Source organism: Pecten maximus, chromosome 13 (genome assembly GCF_902652985.1).
Source record: "Pecten maximus chromosome 13, xPecMax1.1, whole genome shotgun sequence".
NCBI classification, from domain to species: Eukaryota; Metazoa; Mollusca; class Bivalvia; order Pectinida; family Pectinidae; genus Pecten; species Pecten maximus.
This window is the reverse complement of record NC_047027.1, coordinates 356,504-370,741: the sequence shown is the minus strand read 5'-3', so window position 1 is coordinate 370,741 and position 14,238 is coordinate 356,504. Positions and strand designations below refer to the sequence as shown.

At 39.2% G+C, this 14,238-nt stretch overlaps 1 protein-coding gene across 2 annotated transcripts in view; it reads right to left on the bottom strand.

Moving 5' to 3' along the window:
- Positions 1-3,859: 3,859 nt before the first annotated feature.
- Positions 3,860-14,238, bottom strand: part of LOC117340339 (vascular endothelial growth factor receptor 1-like) — a 56,386-nt gene continuing 46,007 nt past the window's right edge. Inside the window, exons 18-21 of one of the 2 annotated variants that reach the window (XR_004535440.1) lie at positions 12,993-13,104; positions 11,154-11,250; positions 5,361-5,592; positions 3,860-5,325 (exon numbers count right to left, since the gene is read on the bottom strand). Coding sequence is in view for 1 of the 2 variants with exons in the window: in XM_033902101.1 (XP_033757992.1) it covers positions 5,415-5,592; positions 11,154-11,250; positions 12,993-13,104 (387 nt within the window). In the remaining variant the exon portion in view is untranslated. Of the gene's footprint in view, positions 5,593-11,153; positions 11,251-12,992; positions 13,105-14,238 lie in introns of both variants that reach the window. The other variant, XM_033902101.1, reaches the window with a different exon arrangement.

The window sequence follows — 14,238 nt, the reverse complement described above, 5'->3', positions numbered from 1 at the left end:
ACAGTCAGTACCGATATAACAGTCAGTACCGATATAACAGTCAGTACCGATATAACAGTCAGTACTGATATAACAGTCAGTACTGATATAACAGTCAGTACCGATATAACAGTCAGTACTGATATAACAGTCAGTACCGATATAACAGTCAGTACCGATATAACAGTCAGTACCGATATAACAGTCAGTACCGATATAACAGTCAGTACTGATATAACAGTCAGTACCGATATAACAGTCAGTACTGATATAACAGTCAGTACTGATATAACAGTCAGTACTGATATAACAGTCAGTACTGATATAACAGTCAGTACCGATATAACAGTCAGTACTGATATAACAGTCAGTACTGATATAACAGTCAGTACTGATATAACAGTCAGTACCTGATATAACAGTCAGTACTGATATAACAGTCAGTACTGATATAACAGTCAGTACTGATATAACAGTCAGTACCGATATAACAGTCAGTACTGATATAACAGTCAGTACCGATATAACAGTCAGTACCGATATAACAGTCAGTACTGATATAACAGTCAGTACCTGATATAACAGTCAGTACCGATATAACAGTCAGTACTGATATAACAGTCAGTACCTGATATAACAGTCAGTACTGATATAACAGTCAGTACTGATATAACAGTCAGTACCGATATAACAGTCAGTACCGATATAACAGTCAGTACTGATATAACAGTCAGTACCGATATAACAGTCAGTACTGATATAACAGTCAGTACCGATATAACAGTCAGTACCGATATAACAGTCAGTACCGATATAACAGTCAGTACCGATATAACAGTCCGATATACAGTCAGTACCGATATAACAGTCAGTACCGATATAACAGTCAGTACCGATATAACAGTCAGTACCTGATATAACAGTCAGTACCGATATAACAGTCAGTACTGATATAACAGTCAGTACCGATATAACAGTCAGTACCGATATAACAGTCAGTACCGATATAACAGTCAGTACCGATATAACAGTCAGTACCGATATAACAGTCAGTACTGATATAACAGTCAGTACCGATATAACAGTCAGTACCGATATAACAGTCAGTACTGATATAACAGTCAGTACCGATATAACAGTCAGTACCGATATAACAGTCAGTACTGATATAACAGTCAGTACCGATATAACAGTCAGTACCGATATAACAGTCAGTACCGATATAACAGTCAGTACTGATATAACAGTCAGTACTGATATAACAGTCAGTACCGATATAACAGTCAGTACCGATATAACAGTCAGTACCGATATAACAGTCAGTACCGATATAACAGTCAGTACCGATATAACAGTCAGTACCGATATAACAGTCAGTACCGATATAACAGTCAGTACCGATATAACAGTCAGTACTGATATAACAGTCAGTACCGATATAACAGTCAGTACCGATATAACAGTACATACTGATATAACAGTCAGTACCGATATAACAGTCAGTACTGATATAACAGTCATATAACAGTCAGTACCGATATAACAGTCAGTACCGATATAACAGTCAGTACCGATATAACAGTCAGTACCGATATAACAGTCAGTACCGATATAACAGTCAGTACCGATATAACAGTCAGTACTGATATAACAGTCAGTACCGATATAACAGTCAGTACTGATGCCACGGTTCTTTTACATTTAGGTCAGTCACTTCCGGAAAACGATATGTTCAATCAATAGTTGTGTGTTCTTAATAACAATAAAATTCAATTTATTTTTGCCGGTCTTTTCTTTTAGTTTAAAAATATCACAGTGCAGCATTAACACCAACTAACGAGCTGCCTTTCTGACTCATCACTGATCTAAACATGTCAATCATTGATATAGGTGTACCAGGATAGGAGAAAATGTAGCGGCCAGACCGGGGTTCGAACCCGGGACCTCCGAACACTAGCCGGATGCTCTACCAATTGAGCTACCTGGTCACCGATGATCGACCCAGTCCAGTGCCGCTACACATCTCCCTCCTTTTTTCCAAGTCTTTGCCCTCAAAGACACACGAGACCCTTATACCACCATCGTGGGTATTTTAGTTGGGCGCCAATTTTGTAGCAGGAGAGGAGAAAATGTAGCGGCCAGACCGGGGTTCGTACCCGGGACCTCCGAACACTAGCCGGATGCTCTATCAATTGAGCTACCTGGTCACCGATGATCGACCCAGTCCAGTCCCGCAACATAGGTAGGTCGTGACAACCAATGAAATGGCTGACGGGATTTCCACTTGCTGTACCAATACGTGTAGAAACAAGGTGGGAGATATTCTTTGTTGTATTTACCCGAGGGGAGATAGTCTTTGTTGTATTTACCCGAGGGGAGATAGTCTTTGTTGTATCAACTCGAGGGGAGATAGTCTTTGTTGTATTAACTCGAGGGGAGATAGTCTTTGCTGTATTTACCCGAGGGGAGATAGTCTTTGTTGTATTTACCCGAGGGGAGATAGTCTTTGTTGTATTAACCCGAGGGGAGATAGTCTTTGTTGTATTTACTCGAGGGGAGATAGTCTTTGTTGTATTTACGCGAGGGGAGATAGTCTTTGTTGTATCAACTCGAGGGGAGATAGTCTTTGTTGTATTAACCCGAGGGGAGATAGTCTTTGTTGTATTTACCCGAGGGGAGATAGTCTTTGTTGTATTTACCCGAGGGGAGATAGTCTTTGTTGTATTTACCCGAGGGGAGATAGTCTTTGTTGTATTTACCCGAGGGGAGATAGTCTTTGTTGTATTTACCCGAGGGGAGATAGTCTTTGTTGTACCAACTCGAGGGGAGATAGTCTTTGTTGTATTTACCCGAGGGGAGATAGTCTTTGTTGTATTAACCCGAGGGGAGATAGTCTTTGTTGTATTTACCCGAGGGGAGATAGTCTTTGTTGTATTTACCCGAGGGGAGATAGTCTTTGTTGTATCAACTCGAGGGGAGATAGTCTTTGTTGTATCAACTCGAGGGGAGATAGTCTTTGTTGTATCAACTCGAGGGGAGAGGAGGACAGGTTATAAAGGTCCCTTATTGTAGAGTGAGAGATTAGGGGAGGTAATAGAGGTCTCTAATTGTTGAGTGAGAGAGGAGGGGAGGTAATAGAGGTCTCTGATTGTAGAATGAGAGAGGAGGGGAGGTAATAAATGTCTCTAATTGTAGAGTGAGAGAGGAGGGGAGGTAATAAATGTCTCTGATTGAAGAGTGAGAGAGGAGGGGAGGTAATAGATTTCTCTAATTGTAGAGTGAGAGAATTGGGGAGCCAATTAAGGTTTCTAATTGTAGAATGAGAGGGGAGGGAAACAATTAAGGAGAGGTGATGTAATAAAGGTGACTCGTGTGGGAAAAGGGTGAAAAGTGTTTGGACATTCATTCTCTGCTACACGTGTGTCTGGTCACTTCGGACATTCGGTCTACACGTGTGTCTGGTCACTTCGGACATTCGGTCTACACGTGTGTCTGGTCACTTCGGACATTCGGTCTACACGTGTGTCTGGTCACTTCGGACATTTGGTCTACACGTGTGTCTGGTCACTTAGGACATTCGGTCTACACGTGTGTCTGGTCACTTAGGACATTCGGTCTACACGTGTGTCTGGTCACTTCGGACATTCGGTCTACACGTGTGTCTGGTCACTTCGGACATTCGGTCTACACGTGTGTCTGGTCACTTAGGACATTCGGTCTTCATGTGTGACTGGTCATTTATGTATGTAAATGTAAATACGATCTTATCGCTTTACTTTAATTAGAATCACACACACTGTCAGTGACGCATACTTCTTCACTTTTATCTTTAGAATTCGTGATATATTGAATTTAAAAGTGAAAACAAACATGTATGATCGAAAGTAAAATTAACTTTTTATTCACGGTATTAATGCGTTTATCCCAGAAATTTCATTCTCGACGTTAAAGACTTTACACAAAGTACATTATATGCTGGATTTATTATGGTAAATTCATACAAGTGTTGGTACTCCACAGCAGATAACTGATACCGCTACTATCCCTTCACGCGGCAGTATACTACAATTACTACAGGTATAATTACTACAAACATTCACACAACCTCACACTCACACCGATAACCCTGTACACACCAGCACTTTAATGTCATAAATATAGCGTACTACATGTCCAGATATCACTCATGATTTCAAAATATACGCCACATTTTACCGGAATTATTAGATCTCACTGTAGCCACTGAGCACACTGATATATATATATTGTTTGTTTGATGACTGAATTGTATTTGTTTTCTAACGCGCTGTTTAGGTAGTTTTATCCCAGCAGGAGTTATGTCCCCTCTCTAGAGGAGTTATATACACTTTCTCAGAGTGACACCCCTTCTCAGGAGGAGTTATGTCCCCTCTCTAGAGGAGTTATGTCCCCTCTCTAGAGGAGTTATGTCCCCTCTCTAGAGGAGTTATGTCCCCTCTCTCTAGAGGAGTTATGTCCCCTCTCTAGAGGAGTTATATACACTTTCTCAGAGTGACACCCCTTCTCAGGAGGAGTTATGCCCCCTATCGGGAGGGGTCACGCCCCCTTCATAGAAGAGGTAAATGTCTCGTTATAAGGCTGTGAGTCGATCACTACCTACCACACGTCACTAATCTATAATGGTTGATGACACACATAACAGATTGAGAATCACAAATCTCTCGATAGTTACACACCAATAGTCTATAAATGGTGTGGTATATAAAATATCACAGTTAGAGAGCCCACTCCTACAGTACCATGTCTCCTGATTGTGTTTCCGCCTATGTTGTTTCCTTGTCTGTGTATAACAATAGATATAACACTGTCTAGTAGTCAGACAGATCAAACATCTCACTCTACATCAAGTATAAATAACAGAACACAAATTTACAAATGTTCAACAACATTGTTTCCGGTGAGTCTTTAGTACTGTTCTAAATCTCCCGTAGACGGAAGTGGTAACGCTGTTCTAAATCTCCCGTAGACGGAAGTGGTAACGCTGTTCTAAATCTCCCGTAGACGGAAGTGGTTACGCTGTTCTAAATCTCCCGTAGACGGAAGTGGTAACGCTGTCCTAAATCTCCCGTAGACGGAAGTGGTAACGCTGTCCTAAATCTCCCGTAGACGGAAGTGGTAACGCTGTCCTAAATCTCCCGTAGACGGAAGTGGTAACGCTGTCCTAAATCTCCCGTAGACGGAAGTGGTAACGCTGTCCTAAATCTCCCGTAGACGGAAGTGGTTACGCTGTCCGGAATCTCACGTGAACGAAAGTTATTACACTGTCCTAAATCTCACGTGAACGGAAGTTATTACACTGTCCTAAATCTCACGTGAACGGAAGTTATTACACTGTCCTAAATCTCACGTGAACGGAAGTTATTAAACTGTCCGGAGTTCCATGAAGACGGAAGTGGTTACACTCGTTCGTCGACCTTGTCCGGATCTAAGACGCCGTACTCAGATTCCTCTAGATTATCAAACGATAAATAGTCTGTTTCACTCTCGATAAAAACTTCCAACTCTTTGGCGATCTCACTGAAACTTGGTCTCTCCTTGGGCTCCATATCCCAACATCGAGTCATAAGGCTGTACCTGGAAAATCACCACAATGTCCGTTAAACCTTACACAGTGACTCTTCACAAGATCTAACTTTACAGGCTATCTCAATACATCGTGATGGTGTGGCTACATGTCAGACTAGTTTATTTAATTAAAGTGTGTTTGATGATCACACTCAAACATCAATGAATAGAATAGGTCTGTCTCAATATAACTAGTAGATGACACTGCAGAAGACAATCAAATGTGTATCTCTCAACGTTACAGGTGAGAGGTTTACTGTAGGTAAGGTGTGTGTATCTCTCAACCTTACAGGTATGTGTATCTCTCAACCTTACAGGTGAGAGGTTTACTGTAGGTAAGGTATGTGTATCTCTCAACCTTACAGGTGAGAGGTTTACTGTAGGTAAGGTATGTGTATCTCTCAACCTTACAGGTGAGAGGTTGTACTGTAGTTAAGGTATGTGTATCTCTCAACGTTACAGGTGAGAGGTTGTACTGTAGTTAAGGTATGTGTATCTCTCAACCTTACAGGTGAGAGGTTTACTGTAGTTAAAGTATGTGTATCTCTCAACCTTACAGGTGAGAGGTTTACTGTAGTTAAGGCATGTGTATCTCTCAACCTTACAGGTGAGAGGTTGTACTGTAGTTAAGGTATGTGTATCTCTCAACGTTACAGGTGAGAGGTTGTACTGTAGTTAAGGTGTGTGTATCTCTCAACGTTACAGGTGAGAGGTTTACTGTAGTTAAGGCGTGTGTATCTCTCAACCTTACAGGTGAGATGTTGTACTGTAGTTAAGGTATGTGTATCTCTCAACCTCACAGGTGAGATGTTGTACTGTAGTTAAGGTATGTGTATCTCTCAACCTTACAGGTGAGATGTTTACTGTAGTTAAGTTATGTGTATCTCTCAACGTTACAGGTGAGAGGTTTACTGTAGTTAAGGTGTGTGTATCTCTCAACCTTACAGGTGAGATGTTGTACTGTAGTTAAGGTATGTGTATCTCTCAATGTTACAGGTGAGATGTTGTACTGTAGTTAAGGTATGTGTATCTCTCAATGTTACAGGTGAGAGGTTGTACTGTAGGTAAGGTGTGTGTATCTCTCAACCTTACAGGTATGTGTATCTCTCAATGTTACAGGTGAGAGGTTTACTGTAGGTAAGGTATGTGTATCTCTCAACGTTACAGGTGAGAAGTACTGTAGTTAAGGTGTGTGTATCTCTCAACGTTAAATGTGAGAGGTTTACTGTAGGTAAGGTGTGTGTATCTCTCAACGTTACAGGTATGTGTATCTCTCAACCTTACAGGTGAGAGGTTTACTGTAGGTAAGGTATGTGTATCTCTCAACGTTACAGGTGAGAAGTACTGTAGTTAAGGTATGTGTATCTCTCAACGTTACAGGTGAGAGGTTGTACTGTAGGTAAGGTATGTGTATCTCTCAACCTTACAGGTGAGAGGTTTACTGTAGTTAAGGTATGTGTATCTCTCAACGTTACAGGTGAGAGGTTGTACTGTAGTTAAGGTATGTGTATCTCTCAACGTTACAGGTGAGAGGTTTACTGTAGTTAAGGCATGTGTATCTCTCAACGTTACAGGTGAGAGGTTGTACTGTAGTTAAGGTATGTGTATCTCTCAACCTTACAGGTGAGAGGTTGTACTGTAGTTAAGGTATGTGTATCTCTCAACGTTACAGGTGAGAGGTTGTACTGTAGTTAAGGTGTGTGTATCTCTCAACGTTACAGGTGAGAGGTTGTACTGTAGTTAAGGTATGTGTATCTCTCAACCTTACAGGTGAGAGGTTTACTGTAGTTAAAGTATGTGTATCTCTCAACCTTACAGGTGAGATGTTGTACTGTAGTTAAGGTATGTGTATCTCTCAATGTTACAGGTGAGAGGTTGTACTGTAGGTAAGGTGTGTGTATCTCTCAACCTTACAGGTATGTGTATTTCTCAATGTTACAGGTGAGAGGTTTACTGTAGGTAAGGTATGTGTATCTCTCAGCCTTACAGGTATGTGTATCTCTCAATGTTACAGGTGAGAGGTTGTACTGTAGTTCAGGTATGTGTATCTCTCAACGTTACAGGTGAGATGTTTACTGTAGTTAAGGTATGTGTATCTCTCAACCTTACAGGTAAGAGGTTTACTGTAGTTAAGGTATGTGTATCTCTCAATGTTACAGGTGAGAGGTTGTACTGTAGTTAAGGTGTGTGTATCTTTCAACGTTAGATGTGAGAGGTTTACTGTAGGTAAGGTATGTGTATCTCTCAACCTTACAGGTGAGAGGTTTACTGTAGGTAAGGTATGTGTATTTCTCAACGTTACAGGTGAGAAGTACTGTAGTTAAGGTATGTGTATCTCTCAACCTTACAGGTGAGAGGTTGTACTGTAGTTAAGGTATGTGTATCTCTCAACGTTACAGGTGAGAGGTTGTACTGTAGTTAAGGTGTGTGTATCTCTCAACGTTACAGGTGAGAGGTTGTACTGTAGTTAAGGTATGTGTATCTCTCAACCTTACAGGTGAGAGGTTTACTGTAGTTAAAGTATGTGTATCTCTCAACCTTACAGGTGAGAGGTTTACTGTAGTTAAGGTAAGTGTATCTCTCAACGTTACAGGTGAGAGGTTTACTGTAGTTAAGGTGTGTGTATCTCTCAACCTTACAGGTGAGATGTTGTACTGTAGTTAAGGTATGTGTATCTCTCAATGTTACAGGTGAGAGGTTGTACTGTAGGTAAGGTGTGTGTATCTCTCAACCTTACAGGTATGTGTATCTCTCAATGTTACAGGTGAGAGGTTTACTGTAGGTAAGGTATGTGTATCTCTCAGCCTTACAGGTATGTGTATCTCTCAATGTTACAGGTGAGAGGTTGTACTGTAGTTAAGGTATGTGTATCTCTCAACGTTACAGGTGAGATGTTTACTGTAGTTAAGGTATGTGTATCTCTCAACCTTACAGGTAAGAGGTTTACTGTAGTTAAGGTATGTGTATCTCTCAATGTTACAGGTGAGAGGTTGTACTGTAGTTAAGGTGTGTGTATCTTTCAACGTTATATGTGAGAGGTTTACTGTAGGTAAGGTATGTGTATCTCTCAACCTTACAGGTGAGAGGTTTACTGTAGGTAAGGTATGTGTATTTCTCAACGTTACAGGTGAGAAGTACTGTAGTTAAGGTATGTGTATCTCTCAACGTTACAGGTGAGAGGTTGTACTGTAGTTAAGGTATGTGTATCTCTCAACCTAACAGGTGAGAGGTTGTACTGTAGTTAAGGTATGTGTATCTCTCAACCTTACAGGTATGTGTATCTCTCAACTTTACAGGTGAGAGGTTGTACTGTAGTTAAGGTATGTGTATCTCTCAACCTTACAGGTGAGAGGTTTACTGTAGGTAAGGTGTGTGTATCTCTCAACGTTAAAGGTGAGAGGTTGTACTGTAGTTAAGGTGTGTGTATCTCTCAACGTTACAGGAAATTGTGGATAAGTTTTGTTACCTGGGTTTGGTTTTTAATTTTAACGGCAGATTTTCTGTAGCGCAAGATACTTTAGCTTCTCAAGGCAGGAAAGCATATTTTCAATTAAAAAGAAAAATGAAACACTTTAACCTTAACACGGAAACAAAACTCTCCTTATTTGATACATATGTTACATGTATTTTGAATTATGGGTGTGAAGTTTGGGGACAAGATGTTTCGCCACAAGTAGAAAAAATTCACCTCCTTTTTCTTAAGGATTTACTTAACGTTAGAAAAACAGTCAATACCTCTATGGTATTTTTTGAAACCGGTAGATATTCATTGTATGTGCAACGTAAAACATCTGTTATGAAATATTGGTTAAAAATATTGAAATCAAAAAATTGTATTTTGAAATCATGCTATGATGCTCTAGTCGAATTGAATTGCAGAAAACCTAATTGTAAAACTAATTGGGTCTATCATATTAAGTATGAACTTTGTAGTTTAGGATTTGGATATGTTTGGAAAAATCAATGTGTTTTAAATGAAAATAATTTTTTGCAAATATACAACCAACGTATTCATGATGTTTTTGTTCAAGAATTGTATAATGCTTTTGATGTATCCCCCAAATGTTATTTGTATAAACATATTGTGGATTCCTTCTGTACTCAGTTCTATCTAATTAAACCTATCAATCATATATTTAAGAAGTTATTAAGCCAATTTCGTATGCAGTGTCACAGTCTCAATATCGAGTCTGGGCGTTATAATAACATCCCTAGAAATCAGAGGATTTGTACTGTCTGTGATAAAAATGACGTAGAGGATGAAGTGCATTTTGTACTTCTCTGTCCGGCATATTCCGAATTAAGGGCGACATACATCAAAAAGCATTTTTATTGTCGACCAAGTGTGTATAAGTATATTGAATTATTCTCGAGTAAAAGTGTTAAAATTTTGAATATGTTGGGTAAGTATTTGTTTCGTGCTACAGCGAAAAGAAAAGCCCTGCTTGCAAGTAATTAAATTGATCTTAGTTTGTTGCTATTATTGATTCATCATTTTTCATCAGTGTCACTGTTGCTTCTGTAGCTTTTTATATAGTATGACGTCATCCGTTATGACGTGTCGTTACTATGTATGACGTCACGGTTTTGTCGTATTAATTCAATTAGTTGAAACTGGTGAGTTTACAGTGTATATTGATAACACAATGTAGATACAACATGTCTTGTACATCTCATTACAGTAGTATTGATGGTAATATTGTCCTCCGCCATCTTATGCTTGTCTATGTCATGATAATTATGAAAATGTTTGTACTGTTCCCTATATGCTTGTTTTGCATTTGGATGAAATAAAAACTTGTGTCTACAAGTGTATTTATAACAGGTGAGATGTTGTACTGTAGTTAAGGTATGTGTATCTCTCAACGTTACAGGTGAGAGATTTACTGTAAGTAAGGTATGTGTATCTCTCAACCTTACAGGTGAGAGGTTTACTGTAGTTAAGGTATGTGTATCTCTCAACGTTACAGGTGAGAGGTTTACTGTAGTTAAGGTGTGTGTATCTCTCAACCTTACAGGTGAGAGGTTGTACTGTAGTTAAGGTATGTGTATCTCTCAACGTTACAGGTATGTGTATCTCTCAACTTTACAGGTGAGATGTTGTACTGTAGTTAAGGTATGTGTATCTCTCAACGTTACAGGTGAGAGGTTTACTGTAGGTAAGGTATGTGTATCTCTCAACCTTACAGGTGAGAGGTTTACTGTAGTTAAGGTATGTGTATCTCTCAACCTTACAGGTGAGAGGTTGTACTGTAGTTAATGCATGTGTATCTCAACTTTACAGGTGAGAGGTTGTACTGTAGTTAAGGTATGTGTATCTCTCAACGTTACAGGTGAGAGGTTGTACTGTAGTTAAGGTATGTGTATCTCTCAGCCTTACAGGTATGTGTATCTCTCAACCTTACAGGTGAGAGGTTGTACTGAAGTTAAGGTATGTGTATCTCTCAACCTTACAGGTATGTGTATCTCTCAACTTTACAGGTGAGAGGTTGTACTGTAGTAATGGTACAAATAGAGCTAGCCTTAATCACTATATATATACTTTATACATATTATCCAGTTGTACTCACTGTTCCTGTTGACAGTGGAGTGGACACTGTAACCATTTCCCGATTAGTACTGACTTGATTACCTCCCTTGCTGTCATACCAGGGTAGGGCGTGGCACCTGTGTACAAAAGTTTTTATTGTTTGAACACAACATTTTTTGTTACATATTTCTGACAATAACATATACTTTTAGTAAAATTCTATTAGATAGTATGATTGGTGGACACTTCCGTACCACTACCGGAACTTACCCAGGGCAAGGATTACAAACTTATAGAATATGCTATTGGCCTACTTAACCACACAACTACAATGTTAGCTACCTGATATCGCTATTGGCCTACTTAACCACACAACTACAATGTTAGCTACCTGATATCGCTATAATCTTACTTTACAGACAACTACAATGTTAGCTACCTATTATCGCTATTAGCTTACTTTACACACAAGTACAATGTTAGCTACCTGATATCGCTATTAGCTTACTTTACAGACAACTACAATGTTAGCTACCTAATATCGCTATTAGCTTACTTTAAACACAAGTACAATGTTAGCTACCTGATATCGCTGTTAGCTTACTTTACACACAAGTACAATGTTAGCTACCTAATATCGCTATTAGCTTACTTTACACACAAGTACAATGTTAGCTACCTGATATCGCTATTCACTTACTTTACACACAAGTACAATGTTAGCTACCTGATATCGCTATTAACTTACTTTACACACAAGTACAATGTTAGCTACCTGATATCGCTATTAGCGCACTTTACACACAAGTACAATGTTAGCTACCTGATATCGCTATTAGCTTACTTTACACACAAGTACAATGTTAGCTACCTGATATCGCTATTAGCTTAATTTACACACAAGTACAATGTTAGCTACCTGATATCGTTATTAACTTACTTTACACACAAGTACAATGTTAGCTACCTGATATCGCTATTAGCTTACTTTACACACAAGTACAATGTTAGCTACCTGATATCGCTATTAGCTTAATTTACACACAAGTACAATGTTAGCTACCTGATATCGCTATTAACTTACTTTACACACAAGTACAATGTTAGCTACCTGATATCGCTATTAGCTTACTTTACACACAAGTACAATGTTAGCTACCTAATATCGCTATTAACTTACTTTACACACAAGTACAATGTTAGCTACCTGATATCGCTATTAGCTTACTTTACACACAAGTACAATGTTAGCTACCTAATATCGCTATTAGCTTAATTTACACACAAGTACAATGTTAGCTACCTGATATCGCTATTAGCTTACTTTACACACAAGTACAATGTTAGCTACCTGATATCGCTATTAGCTTAATTTACACACAAGTACAATGTTAGCTACCTGATATCGCTATTAGCTTACTTTACACACAAGTACAATGTTAGCTACCTGATATCGCTATTAGCTTAATTTACACACAAGTACAATGTTAGCTACCTGATATCGCTATTAGCTTACTTTACACACAAGTACAATGTTAGCTACCTGATATCGCTATTAGCTTACTTTACACACAAGTACAATGTTAGCTACCTGATATCGCTATTAACTTACTTTACACACAAGTACAATGTTAGCTACCTGATATCGCTATTAGCTTACTTTACACACAAGTACAATGTTAGCTACCTGATATCGCTATTAGCTTAATTTACACACGAGTACAATGTTAGCTACCTGATATCGCTATTAGCTTAATTTACACACAAGTACAATGTTAGCTACCTGATATCGCTATTAGCGCACTTTACACACAAGTACAATGTTAGCTACCTGATATCGCTATAATCTTACTTTACACACAAGTACAATGTTAGCTACCTAATGTAACGATCTCCCACAGGAGAACTCCGAACGACCAGACGTCGCTCTTCCGAGTGAAACATTGGTCCGAAAGTGACTCTGGTGCCATCCAACGGATAGGAGACGGGCCCTGTAAACATACGAGAACGTGTAAATATAACAGTACATGTTTGGGGTGTAACAATGTTAAACGTTATCGACACAGTGATCATCTTACTGCGCATGCTTTATATCAACCATTATAGGAAAATCTGTATGACTTAATACAATAATGTTAGATGTTGATCAGAATTTGCTGTAGTAATATACATCTGTATAACATACTAACAGGGTTACGGTATAATGTGACCGGTAGGGGTGTCCTGTTGGGTGTATTCGGTAGTATAGTTCAGTGTCATGGCACTATAAAATCAGATATCACATGGAGACAAACATAACAAACCGCAGCCTTTCAAAGCACATACCCTACACAAATACACTACACACATACACTACACACATACCCTACACACATACACTACACACATACCCTACACACATATCCTACACACATACACTACACAAATACCCTACACACATACACTACACACATACACTACACACATATCCTACACATACACTACACACATACCCTACACATAATACCCTACACACATACCCTACACACATACACTACACACATACCCTACACACATACCCTACACACATACACTACACACATACCCTACAAACATACTCTACACACATACCCTACACACATACCATACACATATACCCTACACACATACACTACACACATACACTACACACGTACACTACACACATACACTACACACATACACTACACACGTACACTACACACATACACTACACACATACACTACACACGTACACTACACACATAGCCTACACACATATCCTACACACATACACTACACACATACCCTACACACATACACTACACACATATCCTACACACATACCCTACACAAATACACTACACACATACACTACACACATACCCTACACACATACACAACACACATACCCTACACACATACCATACACACATACCCTACACACATACACTACACACATACACTACACACATATCCTACACACATACCCTACTCACATACACTACACACATACCCTACACACATACACTACACACATACACTACACACATACCCTACACACATACACTACACACATACCATACACACATACCCTACACACATACCCTACACACATACACTACACA